The sequence below is a fragment of the Elephas maximus genome, chromosome 10 (genome assembly GCF_024166365.1).
Source record: "Elephas maximus indicus isolate mEleMax1 chromosome 10, mEleMax1 primary haplotype, whole genome shotgun sequence".
NCBI classification, from domain to species: Eukaryota; Metazoa; Chordata; class Mammalia; order Proboscidea; family Elephantidae; genus Elephas; species Elephas maximus.
In genome coordinates this window covers 14,258,681-14,284,833 of record NC_064828.1, presented here as the reverse complement: position 1 = coordinate 14,284,833, position 26,153 = coordinate 14,258,681, and the positions used below count along the sequence as shown (strand labels likewise).

General features: G+C 39.8%; 1 protein-coding gene across 19 annotated transcripts in view; it reads left to right on the top strand.

Annotated features, from left to right (window-relative positions):
• Nucleotides 1-24,571, top strand: part of MGA (MAX dimerization protein MGA) — a 198,910-nt gene extending 174,339 nt beyond the window's left edge. For 9 of the 19 annotated variants that reach the window (XM_049899694.1, XM_049899693.1, XM_049899695.1 and 6 more), the window contains 11 exons: nt 685-982; nt 2,254-2,880; nt 6,114-6,404; nt 6,591-8,095; nt 10,594-10,721; nt 13,395-13,446; nt 15,774-15,980; nt 17,804-17,915; nt 18,082-18,315; nt 19,528-19,704; nt 20,856-24,571. In XM_049899694.1, the coding sequence (XP_049755651.1) occupies nt 685-982; nt 2,254-2,880; nt 6,114-6,404; nt 6,591-8,095; nt 10,594-10,721; nt 13,395-13,446; nt 15,774-15,980; nt 17,804-17,915; nt 18,082-18,315; nt 19,528-19,704; nt 20,856-22,132 (4,908 nt within the window). In that variant the 3' untranslated portion in view covers nt 22,133-24,571. Of the gene's footprint in view, nt 1-684; nt 983-2,253; nt 2,881-6,113; nt 6,405-6,590; nt 8,096-10,593; nt 10,722-13,394; nt 13,447-15,773; nt 15,981-17,803; nt 17,916-18,081; nt 18,316-19,527; nt 19,705-20,855 lie in introns of those variants that run through there. The other 10 variants (XM_049899699.1, XM_049899701.1, XM_049899704.1 and 7 more) reach the window with 7 other exon arrangements.
• The last annotated feature ends 1,582 nt before the right edge of the window (nt 24,572-26,153 follow it).

The window sequence follows — 26,153 nt, the reverse complement described above, 5'->3', positions numbered from 1 at the left end:
CTGATTAATTGGTTCACTTTCTTCTGGCAGCTTAGTGACTACTTCTAGAATTAGAATGAGTTTCTACTAGCATTTATCTCCAGCCCAAGGTCTTTCCAAGAGATGAAGACAATGTCTTCAAAGTTAAGTCTTTTCAAAATTGAAAACTAGGTGACTTTGTTGCTTAGGTTATTGTAACAGTGATTGTCTTAGAGCTTAAACTGGATTCATCATGTATTTTTCAAATATGAAGAGTGCTTAAAAGGACCGTTTGTGAGAGGGCTTCATTAGGTCTCTCTGGTCTTGCCAGAGGGATCCTGTGGAACACAGTTCTTTACGTTTGCTGGTGATTGTTAATAGCCTAACCAGAATTGCTCATGACAAAACAATTGAATGGTTCTTTAGATTTGACAGCATCTTTCACATGTCTGTGATGCAGAAATGATAAATTTCTAAGATTCTCTGTGCCCAAACTAAATAAATAAAGATGACATTAGTTTAGCATATGAGCTGGCAGCATTTTTTTTTCCCCATCTCTTAATTACTCAGATTATCCTGAATGGGAAAAGTTTATTTCTTTTTCCCTTTTAAATCTGAAAAATGGACTTTTGAAGCCTTGTAAAAATGAAAGAAACCCCTGTCAAGGGAGAGGAGTTAGCAAGAGAACTTTATCTTTACAGAATTTCTCTTTGCCACTTGTTTCAGGTTAATGGTAAGAGTTACCCGCAGGCTAAGTTGCTATTGGGACAGATGGGGGCATTGCATCCAGCCAATAGGCTAGCTGCTTATATCACAGGCAGGTTGCGACCCTCAGTCCTGGACCTCTCAACCCTCAGTACTGTCATCTCCAAGGTAGCATCCAATGCCAACGTGGCTGCATCCAGGAAACCACGCACCCTGTTGCCTTCAACATCCAATTCCAAAACGACATCCTCCTCCAGCACTACATCAAATCGCCCTGGGAAGAATCCGAAGGCGTTTGTCCCGGCAAAAAGGCCGATTGGTAAGTTGGAGTGTCCATATGTTTTGGAAGAGCCTGTGACTTGGTCCTGGGTCAGTGAGTACAGGTATAAACATTAGAGAAATACAGAATTTGGGACTTTTCTTGGTGTCTTAAATTTTTTAATTTTTTGGTAACACGTTACTAGATAAGTTGAATTCTACTTAGTTTTACAGTTATTATTTTCCAGGCTTTTAGATTGGTTTTTTCCATGCAGAAAAAACTTAGGTTTTTAATTTTGTTTTTAAAAAGAGAAGAAATATTATGTTCCAAATACTTAACCCTGGTTGAGGTTTTTGTATGAGGACTGGTGTTTTGGCACCGGTCATGTGTGTGTTCCTTGAACTGATAAAACCGAGGAGCTAGCAAAATCACAGTGGATTGAGTTAGTGTAGGCTTAAGGTAGAAGGCTCTCGTAAAATGTAATTTTGGCAACATTGCTTTGTTTTCTTCATCCCTGATCTGTGAATGAAAACCTCTTTCTTTCCTTGGCATTTCAGTACCAGTGTGTGTAATAAATTACCTCCTTAAAGTATTTGTGTTTTAGCATTGAGAGTATCTTTACAATTGATTTATTGAACTCTTCTTTTTGTTGTTTCAAATCTATATAGGAATGTTAAGTAAAGTTGCAGATTGCTGGATTCTTACTCATGTAATAGAAAACTGAAATCTCTGGCTGAAAGCTCAAGTTGTATGAAGGTCAAGAATAGGCACTGTATGCCTGAAAAAGAACCCATTTTACTTTTTTTTTTAAGCATCTTTAACTGGTGATTTTTTTTAAGAGCATTCCTGTCCTCCTCCCTTTTAAAAAATGTGTACAATTTAGGAATATACGAAACTTAACTGTCTCATAAGAGAACAGTAATAAAGAGGTGGAGGTGCTGGGGCAGGAGGAAGTGCTGAGAACAAATTTAAAAATTAACTTTGGGAAAAAAATCTCCTTTTTACTTTCTTTCATCTGTTTTAGGTGATGAAGTCACTTGCTGCTGTATATTGTCTTTTTAGTGTCCTAGCAATTGAATATATTGCGTAGTCGAAAGAATTTTAGTAGGAACACCCGTTTTAATCCCTTTCTTGTTAGAATTAATAAGGGTTTGGTTTGGGTTGAGGGGAGTGTTTGATTTCTGTGGGTGGAAATTGGCACACATGATGCAGGTAGCTAGTACCTGTAAGAAATCGACCCAGTGGTGCACAATAAATGTTGATAAACACATTCACTAAGAGGATAAAATATGAGAACTGAAGATTTTTGACCTGCAAATTTTTATTTGCAGCGGCTCGACCCTCTCCTGGTGGTGTGTTCACACAGTTTGTGATGAGTAAAGTTGGAGCCCTACAGCAGAAGATACCTGGAGTTAGCACACCCCAACCCCTGACAGGGCCACAGAAGTTCAGTATCAGACCTTCTCCAGTAATGGTCGTCACACCTGTGGTTTCTTCTGAGCCAGTTCAGGTGTGCAGCCCTGTGACTGCTGCTGTCACTACTACCACCCCTCAAGTGTTTTTAGAAAACATTACTTCCGTGACACCTATGACTGCTATTTCTGACATGGGAGCTAAAGAAACTACTTATTCTTCTGGTGCCACCACTGCAGGGGCTGTTGAGGTCTCTGAAACTAATACCAGCATCCCTATAACACCTACCCAGTCTACAGCCACTGTGAACCTTACCAAAACTACTGGGATAACTCCCCCTGTGGCTTCAATTGCTTTTCCTAAGTCTTTGGTAGCATCTCCTCCAACCATAACTCTTCCTGTTGCTTCCACTGCCTCCACCTCCATAGTCGTGGTGACCACAGCTGCATCTTCCTCCATGGTGACCACACCAACTTCATCTCTGGGCTCTGTTCCTATTATACTCTCGGGAATTAATGGGAGTCCACCAGTGAGCCAGAGACCAGGTAAGGCCTAGATGTTCTTAGCTGCTTTACTATATAGCTATTTATATAACTTTGTGGTTGTGATAGGATTATAGATAAAGCAGGATAATAGTGTAGGTGTTTCTCCTGTGGCATGATTCATGTATTCCTGAAAACCTTGGCGTTTTGCAAAAATGAACACTAAAGACAGTAGAACTCATGGTTATTATAGAGTTAGGACAAATCACTACAAATCTGTGCGAGTTTGTTACCAGAGCAGTGGTGCCAACGATAACTGGTACCTTGGGAGGTGACTTGAACAGCCTTGGCAGACAGTTTAGTGGGGCTGGAGGTTGCCTCAAGGGCTATTAAAAACAGTAGAATGGCAGTGCTGGCTGAGGATGCTGAGCTAATGCATGTGGAAGTGGAGCTCTGAGGCGTGGAGTGGTTGCCAAGGTGGGCACGGGGGAAGCACAGCCTGCCACGTACGGAGACCCGCACGAAGCTTGGGGTGCACGTCTTTGAGGAGGGACCCATGAGTGCAGGTGCCCTGTCATTTGTTTGTTTGTTTTTTGCTTTTTAATTAAAAAAGAGATGACCTGTGCTGCAGCTGAGCCGAAGGCTTTTCTATTTCTTGCTGAAGATTAAAATTGTCCTGCTGCCAGTCTAGCCCCTTTTGCCTAGTAAAATTTATGTATGAGTCAACACAACTCCTGTGTCGTACCTACATAACGTCCCTTTTTAGTTACTATACATGAGCTGATTGAAATGGAAATAAGGGAGCATATTTTATTGTTTTGGACTGGAATATTTCATGTATATTTATGAACTTTTTAGTAAAAATTAAATTCTTTCTCTTGTCAGCTTAGGTTAAATGAATTTGAAGCAGGAATAGCCTGCACTTCGCTAATTTTGTATCCTAATGCAGCTGAGTAAAGTAAGTGGTTCTTTCGTCCATTTGGGAATTAATGTGGAAAAGGGTGTAATGCTTCTGAGGATTAGAGGAGAAATAAATACCCTACAGGAACTGTTTTGGCTATTGATATTTTTCCTACTAAATATTTTTCCATTTAGTGACATGGTTCAAATCCCCATAGGTCTTTTAGCAAAGAAGTGATTTGGGAATTAATTTATAACTTGAAGTTCTGGTAAAAGAAAAAGTGCTTCACAATATTAAAGTTGTTTGTCTTTTGCTTCTTCCCATAAATACATAAGAAATGATTAGAGTTTTGGTAGTGAGGTGAAACGGCTTTAATTTCTTATTGAATCTGTTATGTTTTAACTGTTGTAAAACACAACAGATTCCAAGCTTTCTTATATTCTTAATTCTGTCATAAAACTATAAAGTAGTTTAGATTTTTGTAGTTCTTTGTTTCTCAGATTCAGTCAGAGCATACATTCAAGTATCTTGCTTTGAGTCCCAGCTATACTATCATTCACATAATATTTTTATTGAGATCAACTCGTTTGTTTACGTAAATATATTTTTTAAAATATTACTTTAAATGGAAACCAGTATTACCAAGATAGAGGGTACCTCCATAAATAAACACACTGGAAACATACCCATATTATTATATTCTACCTAGCTAGTGGATGTTCTTGGCATGTAACTTGCTTTCTTTCAGTTAATGATGAAAACTAGAAAATGCTGGACATTTTAATTAAAGATATAATATTACAGACTGATACTTTCTCCTGAATATAATAAAAAGATTAAAATTGAAAAGGAAATTACCTTCCGATGTAGATGTAGTGTTATTCTTTATCCATGTACCACCTAGAATTATCTTCTGCTGCACCATGTTAGGAAATACTAGTGTTGTTAACAAATTTTCTTACCCGCTTTTCCAAATGGCACTGAGTCCAATAACTGCTACTCCAAGGAAGCACGTGTAATTTTGTTCGCAGTTCGCAAAGATCCTGGCTCAGGCACTTAGATGTCTGTGGCTTTTTCATTTGACTTCCCTTCTTTTTCCCCTCCTTCCCCTCTTCCACATTTAATAAACAATCACGTGTATGTTTAGTGTGTATATTAGAGTCTGCTTTCATTCTCAGAATTGAAGTAATTTAGTTTTGAATCACTCACTAAAAATTAATTTGAGAAGTTCAAGAAACTAAAAATGTTCTAACGTGTTTCTTAATTCACATAGGTTAGACTTTTATTCTTATTTAAATCACACACTATTTTTGTTTACAGTTTGGTCTTTGTGTTTTATTTCATTTTCAAAAGTAGTTATGGGTCTTCTATATAAAAGTTCTTTGTCATCTAAATGTTTTGAACATGTCTTCCTTTTAGAAATTTGGTATGTTTTACAGGCCCAGTGCCTGTCTCAAAGTAAGTCACATGTTAAACTGAACTTTTTTGTTTGGTTGGTTTGTTGATTTTTCCATTTGGTGACAAACTAATGGAAAGTTTTTATTAACAATGTTAAGTGAGCTCACCATCCTCATTTATGCTTATTAATATTATTCCTACCTCCTTATTCCCATGGCCAAAAAAATCTGTGAGTTACTCGTTTTATTTTTTCCTATGTCTTTACTATTTCTGAATATCTCTTTGAGATATTAAAGTGTATCTTTAGGTACTATTAATATTTTGAAATTTTTTAATTCACATCTTCTGCATTAAATGTCTCTTTTTCTGTTTGTTTTAAAATTATCTTTTGCCTCTTCCTAACCAGGCTTTATTTCCCAGCTTCTTTGATGTCTCTTAATTTCATTCCATGTGGCGGGGGGGGGGGGGGGGGTGTATTTTTTTTTTTTCTTCTGAAAAATAATTTCTACAAGTCTTTAAACTTTGGTTATTTGTCAGTGAGTTTTAAAAGCCAAGAAATTTTTATACATGATTTTTAGTCCTTGACCTTATCTTACTTGAGTGGAAGTCTAGTAAGTGTTACTAGCCATTCAATTTAAAATTGGAGGAGAATTTTGTCATAAAAATGATCTCTCTAACCTTAATGAGAATCCAGATTTAGAGGCCTGCCCGTGGTTTTCATTAGACAGAAGCATCATCCCACTAAAGATGCATCTCTTGACAGTTGATGCTTTTAAAAATGTTACCATTCTAAATGTAAAACCGAGCACACTCTGGTTAAATCACTTAGGTTTAAAATAAACTGTTCTCACCCATCGGACTATTAAATAGATTTTGCCAGCTTTACAATTCAGGTTAGAAGTTATCTGCAGCATGGTCATATCCTATGTCATAATAGTTTTTTCGTACATGTGTAAAAGAGAATTCTGATACCATGTTTCCATTTCCTGTTTTTCAGAAAATGCCCCTCAGATTCCAGTGGCTACTCCACAGGTCCCTCCTAACACACTGAAACGTACTGGACCTCGATTATTGTTGATTCCAGTGCAGCAGGGCTCTCCTACTCTTAGACCTGTCCCAAACACACAACTTCAGGGACAGCGGATGGTCTTGCAGCCTGTCAGGAGCCCAAGTGGAATGAACCTGTTCAGGCACCCTAATGGGCAGATTGTCCAGCTTCTCCCTTTGCATCAGCTTCGAGGCTCTAATACTCAGCCAAACTTACAGCCTGTCATGTTTCGGAACCCAGGTATGATGTTGGAGATCTTTGTGATGAGGTTTTCTTTTGTAGAAACAGTTGGTAGTGTGGTATATGGCATGTTAAAACAGCAGGATTGGTCATCTTAATCTCTTAGTTACTTGTCCGAAAAGAAAAGCATGCTTTGGAAGTCTTGATATGAGCAATGGTGACTTAAATTTGTATTTGTCTTACCAGGGTCTGTGATGGGAATCCGGCTACCTGCCCCTTCCAAACCTGAGATGCCACCATCTTCTGCTTCGTCCTCTGCTTTCTCTGTTGTGAACCCTGTGATTCAGGCTGTTGGGTCTTCTCCAGCAGTGAATGTTATCACTCAGGCACCATCATTGCTTTCCTCTGGATCTAGTTTTGTTTCCCAGGCTGGTACTTTGACTCTGAGGATTTCTCCTCCTGAACCACAGAACTTTGCAAGTAAAACAGGCTCTGAAACCAAAATAACCTGTAGCTCAGGAGGGCAGCCTGTTGGCACAGCCAGTCTTGTTCCTCTCCAGTCTGGCAGTTTTGCATTATTGCAGCTCCCAGGACAAAAGCCTGTTCCCAGCTCCATTCTTCAACATGTCGCTTCCCTGCAGATGAAGAGAGAATCCCACAGTGCAGATCAGAAAAATGAAACAAGCTCTTTAAGAGAGCAGGAAACTAAGAAGGCTGTGCAGTCAGAAGAAGACGCTGTAGACCCTGAGGCTAATGTAATAAGCCCAAACTCAGGAGCTACTGCCTCAGAAGAAACCCTGAATAATCCCTTGAAAGATGGGGGTGATCATTTTGATGAAGAATCTGTTACAGAAGAAGATTGCACAAGTGCCATACCTTCTGAGCGCTCCTGTATCACTGGGTCACACCCAGGTGAAGACTACAAAGATGTCAGTGAAGAGGGTGGGCCTCGGGGTCACAACAGTTCCAAAGAAAAACAGGCTATTCTAGAAGTTAAGACCATTTCTGAAAAAGCTGGTAATACGACAGTCCAAAGTGAAAGCAATGTACAGCTTAAAAACATTGGTGGTGTGAAGGTGGAACAGCAGACCGTATTAGACAGTCCAGAGGAAAAACCAAGTGAATTTCTAATCATCTCTAAGGAAGAAAGTAAACTTGAATTACCAGGGAGCAGCACTGGGGAGAAGCAGTTTAATCCACAGCCAGAGGCCAAGGAGAAGGGATGTGGCAACTCTGTGGAGGACAGTATTAGAGAGAGATGGAGAAAACACCTGAAGGGCCCTTTGACCCCGAAGTGTGTTGGAACTCCTCAGGAATGTAAGAAAGAGGCAGATGACCAGTTAATTAAAGAAACAAAGACGTGTCAGGAGAACTCAAACGTGTTTCAACAAGAACAAGGCATCTCTGATTTACTTGGGAAAAGTGGAACTACTGAGGATTCCAGAGTTTTAAAAACTGAATGTGATTCTCGGAGTAGGATTTCTAATCCTACAGCCTTTTCCATAGTTCCGAGGAGAGCTACCAAAGGCAGTAGAGGGGATGGACATTTTCAGGGTCACTTATTGCTACCAGGAGAACACATACAACCAAAGCAAGAGAAGAAGGGTGGGAGAAGCAGTACTGACTTCACTATTGTGGACTTGGAAGAGGAGGATGAGGAAGATGAGAATGAGAAAACCGATGATTCTATTGATGAGATTGTGGATGTGGTTTCTGACTACCAGAGTGAGGAGGTTGATGATGTAGAAAAGGTGGTGAGCTCGTTTTTATTCTGACTGAAACTTCAAGGATTTAAGGGATTTGTTAGAAGTAACTTTTCTAGAAGATCACAAAGAACTAATACGTTCAATCAGGTGCCAGGTTTAAATCCCAGTTAAGTGACTTGGTAGTTTTTTAGGCTGTGTCATCAGTCAGGCAGCATTTATTGAGCTTGTATTATATTTTGAGACTTGTCTGATGATATGGGTAGATTGGCTTAAGCCGTTGGGGGATAGTTCTTGAGAATCCCTTTCAAGTTGTATTTAAACAAAGAAACCCAGAAACCACTACTCCCCTTTGGCCTGAGGCAGTTTTTGTGGCATTTTCTGTGAGAGGTGATTTTACAGCTTATCTGATAGATAAATTAAATAGGAAATGGGTGACTTTAGAACTGAAAGAGGACTTCTCTACCTGCATTTAGAGAGAAGTTTTTCTTTTTGGAGAAAAGCTGGAAAATACTAATATTTTAATATAATCCTGTTGTGAGTTGCTTTCTAATTATCCTATATAATTAACATTCAGTCTTTAGAACTTTGGTCATCTTCTTTTGTAATATGACCCTTAAGGGATTTTTAAAAAATTTTTCTGAAGCTGTTTAACTAGACTTCCTATTGAGGGTTGTATTTACTGAATAAGTAACTGAGGGCCAGGTATGATACAGGGCAGGAGTTGGGCAAACTTTTTCTGTAAAGGGCCAGATAGTAAATATTTTGGACTTTGCAGGCACGTGGATCATTGTTGCAGCTATTCAGTTGCTCACGTATAAATGAGTGAGCATGGCAGTGTTCCACTAAAACTTTATTTTCAATAGCAGGCAGCAGGCTGTAGTTTGCCAGCTCTTGATGTAAGGTCTAATGTAAAACATAGGGAGACCATAACTAGCTACCTTGTGGGGTACCCTTAAATCTAAACTGTGTCCCCTGTCTATAGGAGCAGATAATCTACACAGATTGTCACACCACTGGTTGTTTTAGTCCCCTTCATTTAAATCTTCTGTTGTTGTGAAGGTTATTGGATGGTACTTACAAAGCCTGCAGTTAAAACCATACCGCAGGCAAACATTCTTCAGCTTAAATATTGTATAGCCTCTTAGTGGTTAAGTGCTATGGCTGCTGTAACCAAAGGGTCGGCATTTCGAATCCGCCAGGCGCTCCTCTGAAACTCTATGGGGCAGTTCTACTCTGTCCTATAGGGTCGCTATGAGTTGGAATCGACTCGATGGCACTGGGCTTGGGCTACTTATATTACTATTCACAGTCTTTGCTTTTAGATTCTGTTGGGGCTCTGTTGATTTGGTTTCCTAAGTTAATTTTAATATACATTATTTTAATGCATCTTTTGCCATTACTCTTGAAACTGTTACTTGGATTATCTTCAATTTATGAAATATGTCCAAGACTGCTAGATAAGATAGTTAATGTAAGAGTTATTTTGTGACTGGGATATAAAAGGATAGTCAGAGAACCTGACCTTTAGAATGTATTTGTAGCTGTTTGGTCATTGGGTTTTGGTGACTGAATAGAAGTAAAGTACTTAAATTGGGGCGGGGGAACAAAAGTGTAATCAAGGAAGCTAGGGTTCAGTAGCTTGCATTTAGTGTCTGTCAGCCTTGTGGAGCCTTTAATTCAGGGGTAAGTAATTTTTCCAACAAGTTTAAACATAGAATTAATAAGACAACTGATTGAGATACTTCATTTTGAATTGAGCTTCTGTGGTATGGTAGTAGGATTATAGTTAACGCAGCCCCTGTTTAGTTTCTGGCGTAGTAAATGCTAGTTTTAAACATGGACTTAAAAATATCTGCACACCCCATACATCAGTATAATTCTACTGTTATATAAAATACACAGTGGTTTTCTGTGACAGGTGCTCAATAAATGCTTACTGATTGACTCATTTTTTGGTATAATAAGAAAATTCAGCAAGCCTGGGTTTCTTTTGAAATCTGAAATTCTTCAAAAGCTCTCATTTCTTTGGGTTTGAGAGACTTAGGAGAACCTCATTTCCATATCTGCCTTGAATATGTTAACACAGTTGATTTTGTGGGAGTCTGATAGGATGTTAGTGGTGAAGTGCCCTTAAAATAGAACCTGACATTTTTCTCCTTCCCGCCTTCCCCCCCGCCACCAAATTTTATTTTACTGCTGTTTGATTTTAAGATTCATAACAGCCTTAATATTTTCGTACCTGAGTTTTGTCCACCAGAAATGACACTAAAGCATCAGTGCAGCCCTTTGGGGACTTGAATCAGCATAAGTGAGCTCTGGCTAATATCCGTGACTTACAATGTAGTTCCTGGCACTTAACTCTAATTATACATTGTCTTTCTGACATAATTCCTTCTTAGGATTAACATGTTTAGGGTTATCCGTATTCGTGGTATAAGATCAGTGTTCGCACTGGTTGGTTTTATAAGGGGGGCATTCAGTTGAAACATTTAGATTTGCTTGCTTCCCAATATATGGTTTACTGTCATAATGATTTATTGCAGAATCATTGTGTAGACTACCTTGAGGATGACGAAGAGCAAGTGGACATTGAGACTGTGGAAGAGCTCTCAGAGGAGATGATTGGCTACATGAAGCCCACAGCTGCCCATATGCTGTCTTCTAAACAGCCGTCAGTCTTACTTCTCTTGTGATTTTTTTTTTTTTTTTTAAGCCGGAAACAAAACTAAATGTTCGGTTTAGGAACTCTGGATAACTGACCTGGTTCCTTTATTCCTCTAGCTTTTTTCTGATTAGTAAGTGAGGGGAGGAACTGGAATTTAAGAAGTAAATAACTTACCTTGATTATTGTTAGGAAGGCAGTATATAAATGAGAATAACAAATACTTTTGGAACCTGACAAACTGGGGTTAAAATGCTCACTTTGCTAGTTTTTGTGACTATTTAACCTCAGGCAAGCCTTTATCTCTCTGAGCCTCAGGTTCTTTATGTAATGGGAAAGATATGCCCATTTGGATGTTAAATAATGTTTGCAGTTGGCATAATAACTGACATAGTGGGCTACTAAAACAAACAAAAAAAAACTCCTCTTTTAAGGATAAGGCATTAAATCTAAACTTGATTACTGGTTGAACAGGTGAGAGATAAGTAGGACAGTTTTCCTACCTGTTTCTCCGAGGAGATGAAAACATAGCATGAGGACTTGCTTAGGACAGTTTATTCCATTTTCTGTTTCTTGTATTGAATAGGGGTTGGGATGTTAAAGAGAGAGGTGAAGGATGGTGAGTTCTTACTTTGTGCCAGACATTGTGCTTTACCTGTTACTTCATTAATCATCGTAGAAAATGGCAATGAGTTGAGAAAGTCATTCATCCCTCTGAATGCTGGGGACGTCTATTAAGAGAGGGAAATAGAACTAGTAGTTCTCTTACTCCAGAACTTTTCACACACTGGTTAAGCTCGAAAGAGTTTAAATCCCTTAGAAACTTAATTAGACTTAATAAGTTCAGCAGTATTATTAGATATAAATTCAGTATACTGAAATTAAAGAAGCCGTGGTGGCACAGTGGTTAAGCGCTCGGCTGCTAACCTAAAGGTTGGCAGCTCGAAACCACCAGTGGCTCTGCAGGAGAAAAGACCTGGCGATCTGCTCCCATAGAGATACAGCTCAGGAGACCGCAGGGTTTCAGTTGCTATAAGCTGGAATCGATTCAACTGCACACAACATAGTACAATTGAGTTGCTAAACAATAGCAACAAGCAGAAAATTGTAATCTAAAAAAAAAAAAAATTATAATAATAACAGGGAAGAACTAAGAATAATAAAAGCTGTGTAAGACTTTGAAAAACATTGAAGAACGCAATAAATGGAGAGATGCCATGTTAATAGATTGGAATAATAAAGGTCCAAGTATAGCAAACATGAAGAGCATAAACTATAAAAGAATAGATTATTCAAAAGTAAAATAAAAATTTCTGTTCCATCGGAGCACCATGAAAACAGTGAAAAGACAAACTCAGACTATAAGGAAAGTATATACACTACGTACAACTGACAAAGGATTAGTATAAGCGTATGAAACAAATGTTACAAATCAATAAAGAGATGACCTAGAAGGAAAGTATGTAATGGTTATCAGACAGTTCACATGGAAACCTGGAAGGCCAGTAAACACAAGAAAAGATTTTCAGCCTCACAACTAATTGGGGAAATGCAAATTAAAACTACAGTGACTCGACCAGTTCACACTTACAAGACTGGCAAAAAATGGAGATGTTTTTGATAGTACTGTTAGCTACCTAGGTGTGGAGCTATGGGAACTCTCACCTACTGCCCTTGTTATAACCACTGTGGAGAGCCTTGGACACCTGTTACCGTTGAAGATGCAAATGCCTTTCTCTCAGCCAGCAATACTGCTCCTGGGTATCACCTAGAAAAGCTGATACTTATGTACAAGGGGTTATGTGTGGGACTACCCATTGCAGCAATTGTTTGTCATTGTGAAAATTGGGAAACAAATTATTACTAACATTTGGCCAAAAGAAATAATTGGAAAATTCATATGGCGGAATACTATATAGGAGTTAGAGTGATTGAGCTATAAGTATCGACATACTTCAGATGTAATATTGAATGAAACAAATCAGGAGCAGAAAGATACAGACAGTATAATAATGTTAAAAATGCTAAGTAGTGATTTTTGTTTAGGGAAGTACATCATACATTCCTAGTAAAAGTGTAAAGATGTTCATGGTAAACTTACTCTGGAGTGTTTACCTCTGAGAAGGAAAGAAAGGAATGTGATTCGGTAGGCTTCACTTAAGATCTCATCTGTCTTTGAGTTGTTCTGTTCTCAAGCTGGGTAGCAGATACCTGGGTGTTCATTATATATTTATCTGTACAGTTTTATGTGTCTGAAATACTTCATGATTGAAAAAAGTAATTTACTTTTTGGGGATTACTTGGACACTTTTCTTAGAGGAAAAAAGAATTCATGCTGTTGAATAAATAATATGGCCATATAGTGGATCTTGGAGTCCCTGGGTAATGTATTTGGCTGCTAACCAAAAGGTTGGAGGTTCATGTTCACGCAGAGGTGCCTCTGAAAAGGCCTGGTGGTCTACTTCTGAAAAATCAGCCACTGAAAACCCTATGGAGCACAGTTGTACTCTGATACACATAGGGTCAGCTCACCTTGACTCAGAATCAAATTGAAGGCAGGTGGTATATTGGATCTTAGGGAAAAGAAGCTAGGTGTGTCTTAGGGGAATGATTTGGTTGTGAAATTGGTCTTTGATTATCGAATTTCAGTAAGGCATTGGAAATCATGGTCTTTTTTTCTAGGTGTCATACCCATGTCTCTGCAGATGAAAAAGGTGCTGAAAGGAGCCGAAAGGTATTTATAATATATTTAATGGATAATTAACACATTTAATAAAATAGATAATATTGTCTTTAGGGTTAAAACAACATTAGCTATGATTTTTTTCAGGATTATTTTTTACCAGCAAGTTAATATAATCTGCTTTTTTTCCTTAATGAAATTATGCTATTACAGCTTCTTTTCCCCCTTCTCAAGTCTAGTACTCCCCCCAAGCAGTCGAATAATCTGGAGGGATTAAAATGGATATGGAATTTATAAAAATGTTTAAAAATTGGTGTGCTTATTTGAAAACTAACCCTGTAATGTAATGATTTGACGTAAAACAAGGTGGCTTTCTTCCTTGCCTAAGCTCATGGTTTTCCATGACCTAAAATATTCATTACTCTCTGTAGTGAAGGCTAGCAATTCAAGGAGGCATGAGATTATAAACCTTCTTTAATTCTATTAACGTATTAGGTGTATGATACCATGGCAGCAAAATTAAGGTTTTCTTTTTATCCTTTCTAACATGGGGAATGGAAGAGAGTTCCATTGTTTAAAACATTTTTCACCTGTTATTCTAAGAGATAAAGCAACGATGGTGGTTGAGTTGAGGAGGAGAGTGATGTTCAGATGTTTCCAAAAACCACAGGATGATTGGTTTTCCCTTTGATCTGGTTTTGGGATCATATGATCCATATCTGCATGGCTGTAATCATTTTGCATATATCACTGTATTTTTTTTTTTTAATTTTAAATTCATCCGAAAACATTTTTCAGATGTAACAAGAATCTTCATAGTAACTTACTTAGATTTTCTTGTTTATCAATGTACCATAATTATCGCATGCAGATTATTTACAGTGTTTGCTGTGTTAGCTGGGGTGGTGGTCTGTCTTACTGTGTCTTCTACTCTCCCAGACCGTTAATGCACTCTCCTTGAGCACAATGGCTTTGAACTTCAGAAAGATAATGATTTGCATAAGAATTTTTGGGTACTAATTAACAGGGTTAGGATAAAGGCAAACGATGTAGGGAAAAAAAGGAGAAACATCAGGAACAAAACACAAAGCCAAGAAACTAAAAGATAGAGAATCTAAATGTTTTTCACTTTCCATTAGTAGTGTTCACAGTGTCATAGTAGTGTAGCCACTGTTGGTGACTTTTAAAAAAAAAAACTTCCCTAAACTATAAATAAAACACGGAACACTAAATTTCAGCCTTGACAAATGCGTAAGTACAAATGACAAATTGGAGGTAAAAGAAGAAAGAAGAAATAACAGGGAAGGATATGCATGCTAAAATCCTCATCCTTCAAAGTGGAAAGCAAAGAGATTCTACCTTAGTGAGAAATGAAGGTAGAATTACATGGCTTCAGATTGCAGAGCGCTTCATCAGAACTGAAATTCCTGTTATGACTCTTGGGAAGAGGGAGTTGGGTAGGGTAAGAGAGCATGTAAGTGAGCTAAGACCTCTGCTCAGCACAAAGTAAATAGATAGCATCTAAGGTTTTAAAGAATAAGCTGTTGCTGATTTAGGATATAGATCAAAGAACCAGAAGAAGCAGCAAAAAGAATGAAAAAGTGGTTGTTTCTGAGGATCTAGGTACAGGTGCAGGGCACAGTATTTTAAAACCCATGTGTATCTGTAACTTCTTTGAGAGAAATAACTTCAAAAAATGAAATAAAGATTGAAAAAGGAGGCCTAAGGCCTTCTGAGGGCCAAGAAATATTTTACTCAGAAAGGGGCAAAGCTTGAGTTTCAGGTGGTGAATAAGTCATGGAGGACAAGGGGAGGGGCGCGTGCGGGGCGGCGGCCTTTGCAGTCAGGGGAGCTGTGCGGTTGTGCGGTGGGCGTTGGGGAACTGCTAGTGGTTAGACGTGGTTGGAGAGAAAGGTACTTCAGGAAGAGTGGCTGTTGATCCTTTACCAAATTGCAAATGGTCTTACATCATTTAAAGTTGTTTTTTTTTTTTTAACCTATTGTCCACCAGTCAAGATTTTGTTGATTTTTTTTTTCCATATGATTTGTATCAAGACAAGTTTTTCAAAATGATAAATTGTATCGAATAAGCTTTCTTAGGAACCCCCCCCCCCCAATTCTTCCACATTTGAGAGAACCTCCAGAATCTGAGCTGGAAAGCAGTGTGATCACGTTGGCATGGGTTAGAACTTGCACTGTTGGCGTCCTCGAGGTTAGGTTTGGAGGGAGGATGGGCTGGTGGTGAGGTGACCAGGTGAGAGGCTCTTGGAAGGGTGGAGACAGCAGAACGTGCGTGTCTGACACAGCGCCGTGTAGTTGGGGCGGAGGAGGGGGGCAGGTGGGAAGGATGGCTAGGAGGCAATCCTCTGTTGGGACAGGTCCCACCAGTTCCTCTGAAACTGAAGTCTGATTACTGGAGCAATAAACTACAGAAAGAAGCAGAAGCTTTCGCTTACTACCGCCGGACGCACACTGCCAACGAGCGGAGGCGGCGTGGCGAGATGAGGGATCTCTTTGAGAAACTGAAGGTCACGCTGGGATTACTTCATTCTTCCAAGGTTTCCAAAAGTCTCATTCTCACACGGGTAAGTGTTCTGTGTAAATAAAAGACAAGTAAGAGATTGACTAAGAAAATCTACAGATACTTGGAGAAAGGTAATTCGTTGCCATCTGAAGGAGACTGAACTAGAACTATGTGTCCTTCACATGTGAACATGGACTAGTGAATGTCCAGGAAGTTCCTTAGGGGGGAAAATCACTATGCAGTCAGGAACTAGACTCTGTGGGTCACGTTCTCCTTGTATTGGTGTTCTTCTTAGAATGATGAAAAGCACAAAGTAAATAGTGGTGATCAGTAAGAGAAGTAGAAGAAAATTGCCTTATGTTGTTGGTGAATTTGAGAAGTGATATTTTTAATGTGCTTCTTAACAGTTGACAGTTATTTTAAAAGAAAATCTGAAATTTTCAAGCAGAACTTTGCATGTAGAATATTTAAGGAAATTGCTTTTAAGTCAGAGTTGGAGGAGAGGAGTGCAGGATGAGCATTCACTTCTGTCTAGTCCAGAGCTGTTTCAGGACAGACCAAGAGGTGACTTTACACTTGATGACCGAAATCTCGGCCAAGCGCAAATGCTTTTGTGTCTCCTTATCGGTGTTAGAACAGGCGTCACCCCTCAGTGATGCTCTTCAGAAATAGTCACGACCTTTGTTGTTGTTAGGTTCGGTCAGTCGGTTCCGACTCATAGCGACCCTGTGCACAACAGAACGAAACACTGCCGGGTCCTGAGCCATCCTTACAATCGTTGTTATGCTTGAGCTCGTTGTTGCAGCCACTGTCAGTGCACCTCGTTGAGGGTCTTCCTGTTTTCCGCCAACCCTGTACTCTGCCAAGCATGATGTCCTTCTCCAGGGACTGATCCCTCCTGACAACAGGTCCAAAGTATGTAAGTCGCAGTCTTGCCATCCTTGCCCCTAAGGAGCATTCTGGCCGCACTTCTTCCAAGACAGATTTGTTCGTTCTTTTGGCAGTCCATGGTGTATTCAATATTGTTTGCCAACACCATAATCCAAAGGCATCAGTTCTTCTTCGGTCTTCCTTATTCATTGTCCAGCTTTCACATGCACATGATGCAATTGAAAATACCATGGCTTGGGTCAGGCGCACCTTAGTCTTCAAGGAGACATCTTTGCTCTTCAGCATTTTGAAGAGGTCCTTTGCAGCAGATTTACCCACTGCAGTGGGTCTTTTGATTTCTTGACTGCTGCTTCCATGACTGTTCATTGTGGATCCAAGTGAAATGAAATCCTTGACAACTTCGATCTTTTCTGCGTTTCTCATGATGTTGCTCATTGGTCCAATTGTGAGGGTTTTTGTTTTCTTTATGTTGAGGTGTAATCCATACTGAAGGCTATGGTCTTTGATCTTCATCAGTAAGTGCTTCAAGTGTTTTTCAGCAAGCAAGGTTGTGTCATCTGCATAATGCAGGTTGTTAACGAGTCTTCCTCCAATCCTGATGCCCCATTCTTCTTCATATGGTCCAGCTTCTCGTTTTGTTAGCTCAGCATACAGATTGAATAGGTATGGTGAAAGAATATAACCTGATGCACACCTTTCCTGACTTGAAACCAATCAGTATCCCCTTGTTCTGTCCGAACGACTGCCTCTTGATCTATGTAAAGGTTCCTTGTGAGCACAATTAAGTGTCACGACGTATGTTCCCTAAAAGTATAAAGTCAGAAAACCTCCTACAATTTAACAAAAAATAACATCTGAAGCTTCAAAGATTGTTTTAAATGTTATAAAATTCTCTAAAATAGTAAAGTACTTTTATCGCAAAAATTATGTAGGCCTCACCCGTTTGTAGGAAAGAATGGAGTAAGTGACATGCCGTTACTATTTCTATTCTAGGCATTCAGCGAAATTCAGGGACTAACAGATCAGGCAGACAAGTTGATAGGACAGAAAAACCTGCTGACTCGAAAACGGAATATCTTGATACGGAAAGTATCATCTCTTTCAGGTGAGATGGGCTGAATGATCTCTGGTAAAGAGCGTAACAACAGCTTTGTTGAAGAGGAATCAACGCTAGATCTTTCAGATGTTTTATTTACCTTTAGTTATCGTTATTTCTCATTATTACGTGGGGTCATGTAGAGAGTGATGATTTACTTCTATCAACTTACTAGGTAAGACAGAAGAAGTAGTCCTGAAGAAGCTAGAGTATATATATGCCAAACAACAAGCACTAGAGGCACAAAGAAGAAAAAAGAAGATGGGATCAGATGAGCTCAGTGCGTCTCACAGGACTAACAGACACCAGGAAGGGTCTTCGCCGTCACCTGTAAATCTCGGACAGATGTTTATCAATAACAGGAGGGCAAAGCCTTTGATTCTTGCCAGAAAAAGAGACCAAGCCACAGGTAGGACCAAGCCACAGGTAGGAGGGCCATTCATAGCTTCCCTTAGTGTAGATAAACATCAGTCGAGTTTAGTGGACTGAACATCTTTTCTCGGTCAGAGATTTAGTTTTATGAAATGAGTTAAGGATGAGATGTACAAAAAGTAGAATATTAACTATTTTAGATTTTGATTTCTGACTTTACACACTCAAGCAAACCCTGAGAATTTACCAGTCAAGACCTACTTGTGATAGCACTCGATTGTCATGTCTGAGTATTTTCCTTCTAGTGTTTCTATGAGTATTTTTTTAAACTGCCGTCTTTCCAGACTTTATACATCAACTCTTGATTCCTTGGAGTTCTTCTCATGGGTTGAGGAAGTTTGGGTCTGGCTGAGAAAATAAGTTGAGGAATTAAAAAAAAATACTTTATTGTTGAATCAGGCTATATTTCGCATCAGATTGCCTATTAATGAATTGGTATTAAGGAGCAACGACTCGACGGCAGTGAATTGGGGGTTTGTTTTTGGTGTTAAGGAACAGACAAAATTAGTCTTGAATTCTTGCTCTCTCCTGTTTTGATTTTGGAAGTGTGGCTAATGTCTGTAGAGAATGGTACATCCTTTTTTACTCTTTGAGTAGTAGTTCAGTGGATAAATCAGGAAATCTGATAGTGATGGATGCTGAAACATGAGTTAGTTTTAACATTGCAGAATCAGACGATGTTATTACTGAGGAAGGATTTTAATGACCATTTAGTCCAGTCACTCGTTTCATAAATGGGAAAGCTGAGGTCTGGACGCCTCAAGTGATCTGTTAGAGGTACAGGAGAGCAGATCTAGGGGCAGAAGTGTGTATGCCTCCGTTCTGCCACGTCCTTATTCACTGCCAGGACCTCAGTTTGTCTTTGAGTTACTTGGAATAGCTGTGCAACATCTTGCCATATTGGCTAAAATTATCGGAAGCGTTCCATTGAAAAAGAGGTGCCATAGCTGTGTTCTTCAACAAATTAGAAATTCTCTCCCTTAGGAGAATCAGTGGACAAGTAACCATTACTAAGGGAAAAATGGTTCAAAAAAGTCAATTCCAAGTTGAGGTTCCCTCACTAAATTTGAATTTTATTTTTGCCTTTTAAGTCAGAATATAGGTTTAGGGATGTCTTCCTAGACTACTGGGCCAAACAGCCTTAGTCGAAGGTCTTTTATCCTTAACTAACTTCTGATCTTCCTTACAGAAAATACCTCGCCCTCTAACACTCCACACACCTCTGCCAACCTCGTGATGACTCCGCAAGGGCAATTGCTCACCTTAAAAGGTCCCTTATTCTCAGGACCAGTGGTAACTATTTCTCCCGCTGTCTTAGAAGCCGATGTGAAGCCTCAAGCTGCCAGCAGTGCTGTGGCTCAGCCAGGTGAGCCCAAGTGTTGTCTTCTGTGAGTAGTGAGAGAGAGTCGTTGCTGGTAGTGCAGAGTTACAGAGAAGGCTTTTGAATGTGATCGATACCAATGAAAAGCTGTTTTATTGGCATTCTCCTCGATAGCAGACGACTGTCTTTTTGGGATGTTAGACTTGATTCCTGGTATTGATTAGCCTGTTTTACCTGGGATTGGGAACTATTTTGTGAACTATAGTTATTTCTTAATAGGAAAAAAATTTAAAAAACGTCAGAGTGAAATGGAGATGTTGAGGGCTCGTTGTCTTAGCTCTTGGTGTTGATAAATATTTACCAGTTTTGTGTTACGCATAGACGTAGTGCACTACTACATTACCGGCCGATTCGGTCTGAACACCACTCGCCTTTGGGGGTAGGAGGTGGGGAGGTTGAAAAGAAAGGCTCATTTTGATGATTTAGATTCCAGGCACCTAAATTTCTATTAAGGCAAAAGGTATCCTTAAAAACCAGAAACGAAACCCATTGCTGTTGAATTGATTCTGACTCACGACAACCACCTGTGTTATAGAGTAGAACTATTATGTGGGGTTTTCTTGGCTTTAATCTCTTCGCAAGCAGATTGCCAGGCCTTCCTTTCACAGCTCTGCTGAGTGCGTTCGAACTGCTAAGCTTTAATAGTCAAGTGCAAACTCTTGCACCACTCAGGGACCTTAAGGTATTGTTACCAATACTTAGATCCTACTTTGTTGCCATCTGCCACCCCGCGGTTCCTTGTTTTTGTTGCTAAACCCAGTATGAAGGAGCAGTCCTTTTCTTACGGTGCTGCCTCCGCAGTGTCACTTCTCTCTCAGAGTAGCAGTTATTGGTTGAACAGAATGAAGATGCATTTCTGCTTCAGGATAAAGAATTAGTTTGGGGAACATTTCTATAAAATGATTAAATGGAACTTTTACTGATAGTGGAATATCGAAGAGTCTTTTGGTCAGATATTACTTGACAATTTTCTTGTTAGGTTAGGTCCATAATTTGAAAAACTAATCTTTTCATCATCTTCTGGATAAAAGTGGACTGGTGCATTTTAACTGCAACTCCCTGAGATGCTCATGGGGTGTGATTGAGTGAGAGAGATGCTTACCACTGTATATCTAAATGAATTTCTTTTTTTCCAGAAAACGATGACTTATTTATGATGCCAAGAATCGTTAATGTGACATCATTGGCCACAGAGGAAGGGTTGGTAGATATGAGTGACAGCAAATATCCTCATGAAGTTGCTGACAGCAAGCCACCTGACCACCTGAAAGACACCATCAGAAATGAAGATAGCTCTGTTGACGATTCAGGTAGAATCTCTTCTAGAGGCAGCCACAGAGACGGCAGAATGGCGCTGAGTCCAACACAGGTTTTTCTGGCAAATAAAGATTCTGGTTTTCCACAAATAATTGATGTTTCCAGTGTTCAGGAAGCACAGGAGCTCTTACCTAAGAAGGTTTCTGGTGATACAAGAGGGATTCAGCATAAATGGAAAGAGAATGAATCAAGAGGAGGGAGACTGAAGCCAAGAGAGTCTCCGTTGCATAAACTAAAGATGAAAGATCTCAAGGACTCAAGCGTAGAGATGGAATTGAGAAAGGTAGCATCTGCTATAGAGGAAGCTGCCCTGGATCCCAGCGAACTGCTCACTAACATGGAAGACGAGGATGACACTGACGAGACACTGACCTCCCTGCTCAATGAGATTGCCTTTCTTAATCAGCAGCTAAATGATGACTCTGTTGGCTTGGCTGAACTGCCCAGCCCTGTGGGTGCAGAGTTCCCAGGGGATGCTCGACGGGCTTTTATCAGTAAGCTTCCTCCTGGGAACAGAGGAACTTTCCAGGTTGACCACTTGGGAACTGGTTTGAAAGAGTTGCCTGATGTGCAAGGAGGGAGTGACCCCATCAGTCCACTCCTCTTGCACTTGGAAGAGGATGATCTTTCTGAGAATGAAAAACAGCTCACAGAACCAGCCTCTGAGGCAGATGTACTTAAGATTGTTATTGACCCTGAGGTAAAGGATTCCGTCCTTTCCCACAGGAAAGCCAGTGATGGAAGTAAGAATACATCTAGCCTCCCTGCAGAGCCTGAATGCGTGTCGTCACCGCCCCTTCTACACATGAAGACTGGCCTGGAGAACAGCAGCACAGATACTTTGTGGAGGCCTATGCCAAAGTTGGCACCTCTAGGCTTAAAAGTAGCTAACCCTTCCAGTGATGCAGATGGTCAGAGTCTCAAGGTGATGCCTTGTTTGGCACCTGTAGCTGCCAAAATTGGGTCAGTTGGACACAAAACAAACTTAACAGGGAATGACCAGGAAGGCCGGGAGAGCAAGGTGATGCCCACACTGGCACCTATCGTGGCTAAATTAGGCAACTCTGGAGCCTCACCAAGTTCTGCAGGGAAATGACCTTACTTGTCCTCAGGCAAAAGCCAGGCTACGAGAGGAAATCGAATCTCACCTCCTTTCTCTGCAGGCATCTGTTTGTCAGGGAACAGCGATCCTTGACTTGCAGGATGCAGTGGATAATGATGGAGAAAGGGGTAGGGTGCTGATCCCGGTGTAAGAAATTACTGCTATGAAATTCTGATCATGTTAAAATGTGTTACCTCACTTGTGGTGCTGGGTCCCCTCATCCTCTCTAAGAAGATGTGATCCATTACTGAACACGAGGTGCCCCTCTTACCCAAGGAATTGATAAAAAGACTCCCAGTCCATACAGTGGTCCCTAGTTCTTCCCTCCTGGAGAAGAAGCTGCTTGAGACTTTGAAGTTGCTGTGGACTGAACTGTAGCTGGTAGCTGTAGGGCTGTTTAAATCTGCAATCCAAGGAATGTGATGTGCTTGTGCAAAGGAGTCCAGAAGAGAGAGTTTTTTGGTTGGTGTTTCAAGCATAGGGAGAGAGGAAGTATGGGTACCATGGAATACCAAAGTGAAGGACTTGATCATTCAGCAAAACTACTTCTTTTTTTTATCCCAAGTAGCTTCCCTTCTCTATTTCAATCAGAATTATAAATGAAAATCTTCTGGTAAAATAGGGATGCTTTTATCATTAAGCTATTTTGAAATGTTTTAAAAAAAGATAGCAATTCTCCCTCATTCTCAAAACTCACAAGGATTTTGAAAAGACTGTTTCACAGTGTCAGGAATTTCTACTTGGAATGTTTATTTTGGAGGTAGGCATAGTGGGAGTCCTCCCCCTTTGCAAATCACATCACTTAAGACGGCTAAAATGAAAGCATCGTCTTCTCCCCCAGACTAGAGACAGTGGCCAAAATAAAAAATCGTGGGGCTGGATATTTCCTAAGTCAAACCAGCCTCCTGGTGCTTGAAGGTTTCACTCACTATTATCTGCACAGGATGTAAAGAAAAGTCACAGTAGGCACTCTTTACCAGGGAAAATAAGGCAGTATTTGAATCACAAGATATATTTTTTATTACCTGCTATACCATGGATTCAGTGATCTGTAGAGCCTTTTCACCCATTAGCTGTCAGAGTATGAAGGACTGACAGCCTGTAAAGATATTTATATTTTTGTATAGTTGTTTTCATAGATTTCTCAAAGGCTGAGTTTTCAACCTAGAAGATGAGATTTGTATTGAGTATAGAAATGATGTTTCCTATCTAGTTTGTAAATAATCATGGTGCACTTGAGGGGTCTCTTGGAAACTCCTGGGGGCAAGAATCACTATTCTGAAAATGTATAGACTGGGATTTAGCTGCTGCATTTTGCCTTTCTTAAATAATTATATTTTGGAATGTAACCCCTGTTCTGTCTTCATTGACAGGATTTGCTTGTGTTGTGAAACACGTAACACAAGAGCTTCCAGTGCCTGGGCTGTGCCTAGGTGATGCTGTTTTCTTCTACATCCCCTGCCTTCTGTATCCCAAATCACTCAGCATATCTCCAGACCTAGGGTGTGTGAGACCAGCTTTGGAATGGTTTCTAGCCAGTGGTTTATTACACTTCCATGGTTGCTTCCCTTTCTCTTAACTTGGTGTGATGAACAGATTGAAAAGGATGAGGAAACTGCTTTCCCTGCAGATTGTGGTGGGAGCAGATTCTTTGCTGGTTTGTGCTACTCGCCTTCCTAGAGCTGCTCTAAAGGCTACAGAAGCAGTTTGCAGTAGGTGATGTGCGCCCCTCAGCTTCTTGTTATCCCCACACTTCTCTTTACCCAGCAGATTGCATTCAATGCCTTAGCCACGGATTCCAGCTCTTTTCATCCCTGCTAATAGTTGTCCTTGGAGATGCTAGTACTTTAATCCAGGTAGAGCAGTTTCCCATTATATCCTTGCTTGTCTTGCCTCCATGTTTCCTTCTGACTTCCCAAGGTGCTTGTGGCTTTTGAAGGTCAGCCAAGGATTAGGCAAGTGAGCAAACAATCCTCAGGAAAAGAAGGACCGTTTTAGTTTCTGAACACTGTTCCCTTTTCAGAAGAAAATTCTATTCTTGACTGGAGGATATTTGGCTGTTTATGATACACTAGGATGGAAATGAGAGATGATTCCGGGTGTTCAGGGAAGGCTGCAGATGTTATTACAAACCCCCAAGATAGGGTGTTCTCAAGACCATTTAGAACTAGGAGTCTTCAGGGCGGGTTTGAGGAAGGCTCAGTCTTTAGAACAGTCCTGCAGTCTCAACAGAAATCTAAAATCTCCAAAAACTCCTACCCTTTAACCTTACCCCAGGAAGAACTGATCTCTGAAAATTCCATGTGTGATGATGAAACACGTAGTTGAGTGAGGACGGGAGGAATTGGGAGGTCAGTGGGCTCCTGCCCTAGCGCTACAAGAAGCATGGTCTCAGGAGACCAGTCATTCACCTTTTATACATCTGTAAATAAATGGAATGTTTTTAAGAATATAATTGTCAGATTTAGCTTTTTCTTTTATATATTAAATATATATCTTTTCTTTTCTGCTTTTGAAAAATGACTATTTTTTTAGAAACCTAAGAACAGAAGAAGAAATTGGGCGACTGAAAGGTAGAATGTATAAACCTGAAATAAATCAATTTCAGTAATTCAAGCAGGATTTGGTGTTGGGAGCTTTGTTCTGGCTGGAGTAGAGGTGCCACTACAGTAGTTGTAGCTTAGGAATTCTTTCCTGTCCTCAGAAAGTTTCTGACAAGTCATTTGGGGATATTTGGGGTGTTTGTAATCTGTGTAGCATATTTTCCATGGAGATGTCAAAATTTTGTACATCCTGATGGCAGATAACTTGTCTTAAGAAGTGTTCTACAGTGATGAAAGGTTAGCCTCATAGGACCAATGTGTGCAAGGCAGTATACCTGTTACCTGGGTAATAACTAACGGGTCATAAACCACAATCTTAGTGGCTGAGGGCGATAGCTTTTCTTAAAGCAGGACGTTTGTTAACTAGCATCATAATTTACAAAAAGTTTTATTAAAGGAGTTCTTTAAACATTGAGCTGCGCTGATCTACTTAAGGTCACTAACACCAAATCCAGTTACCTAAACTTCATACAAGTTGTTCATTTTGTAATTTTATATTAAATGCAGTAGTTTTATTCCCCAGGATTATGGATGAAATAGCTGATGCTAATAATCCTTTCTATACCCAAATTCAGAATGATTTGAACACAGAAGAAAAGCAAACAACGCATGTATTTTGGGAGCAGGGGCTTTATAGTTATAGGTAAATTTTCTAACTATAATGGTTGAGATATTTGAAATGGAACAAGGTGAATTGCGAGATAAGTGCACTTTGAAGACAGATCTGAAAAAGTAGTGATAATGTTTGCCCCTCACTCCCAGAAGTTAAACAAAAACGACGATGACAACAGAAACCAATGCACAGTGTAGGTAGCATGTTTTTAGGTACCGTTACAGAGAATGACTGATAACTAAGAATCAGAATACATTTCTTGCACAAAATTGTTTTATAAGGGCATCAATACTTACATGTCATTGTATTATCTCTAATGGAACTTTACATGGACACGAATGGCTGGAGGCAGAGAAATTTTAGTCACTGCCATATGGAGAAAAAAATCAGTCAAATAAAACTAGATTTTTTAAATTATGTTAGAGGAAATAATTGGGTATATGCAACTTTTAAACTGAGGTGTAAGTGTGGCGTATGAAATATTAGTGAATTACCACTCTACAAAGGCCTGGAAGTGTTGAGTAATGACGGAGGTGTGTATGGAGAAAGAAGGCTAAACCATAGGGTGAGTTGGGAATTTTGAGACTCAAACCTAAGCTCTACAAATTCTTTTTATTATTGTAAACTCTGTTGTTAGAAGAAATTTTGTTAAGTAGGAAAGCAGTCTTGGAAGCGTTGTTTTGAGATGCATCCTGTTTCCACCTGCAAATGTTGGTCTCAGCTGTCCCACAGTGCCTTGCATGTAAGGTGCTCAATAAATATTTGTATTGATGAGCAAATGTTCAGCCTCTCGGTTTTC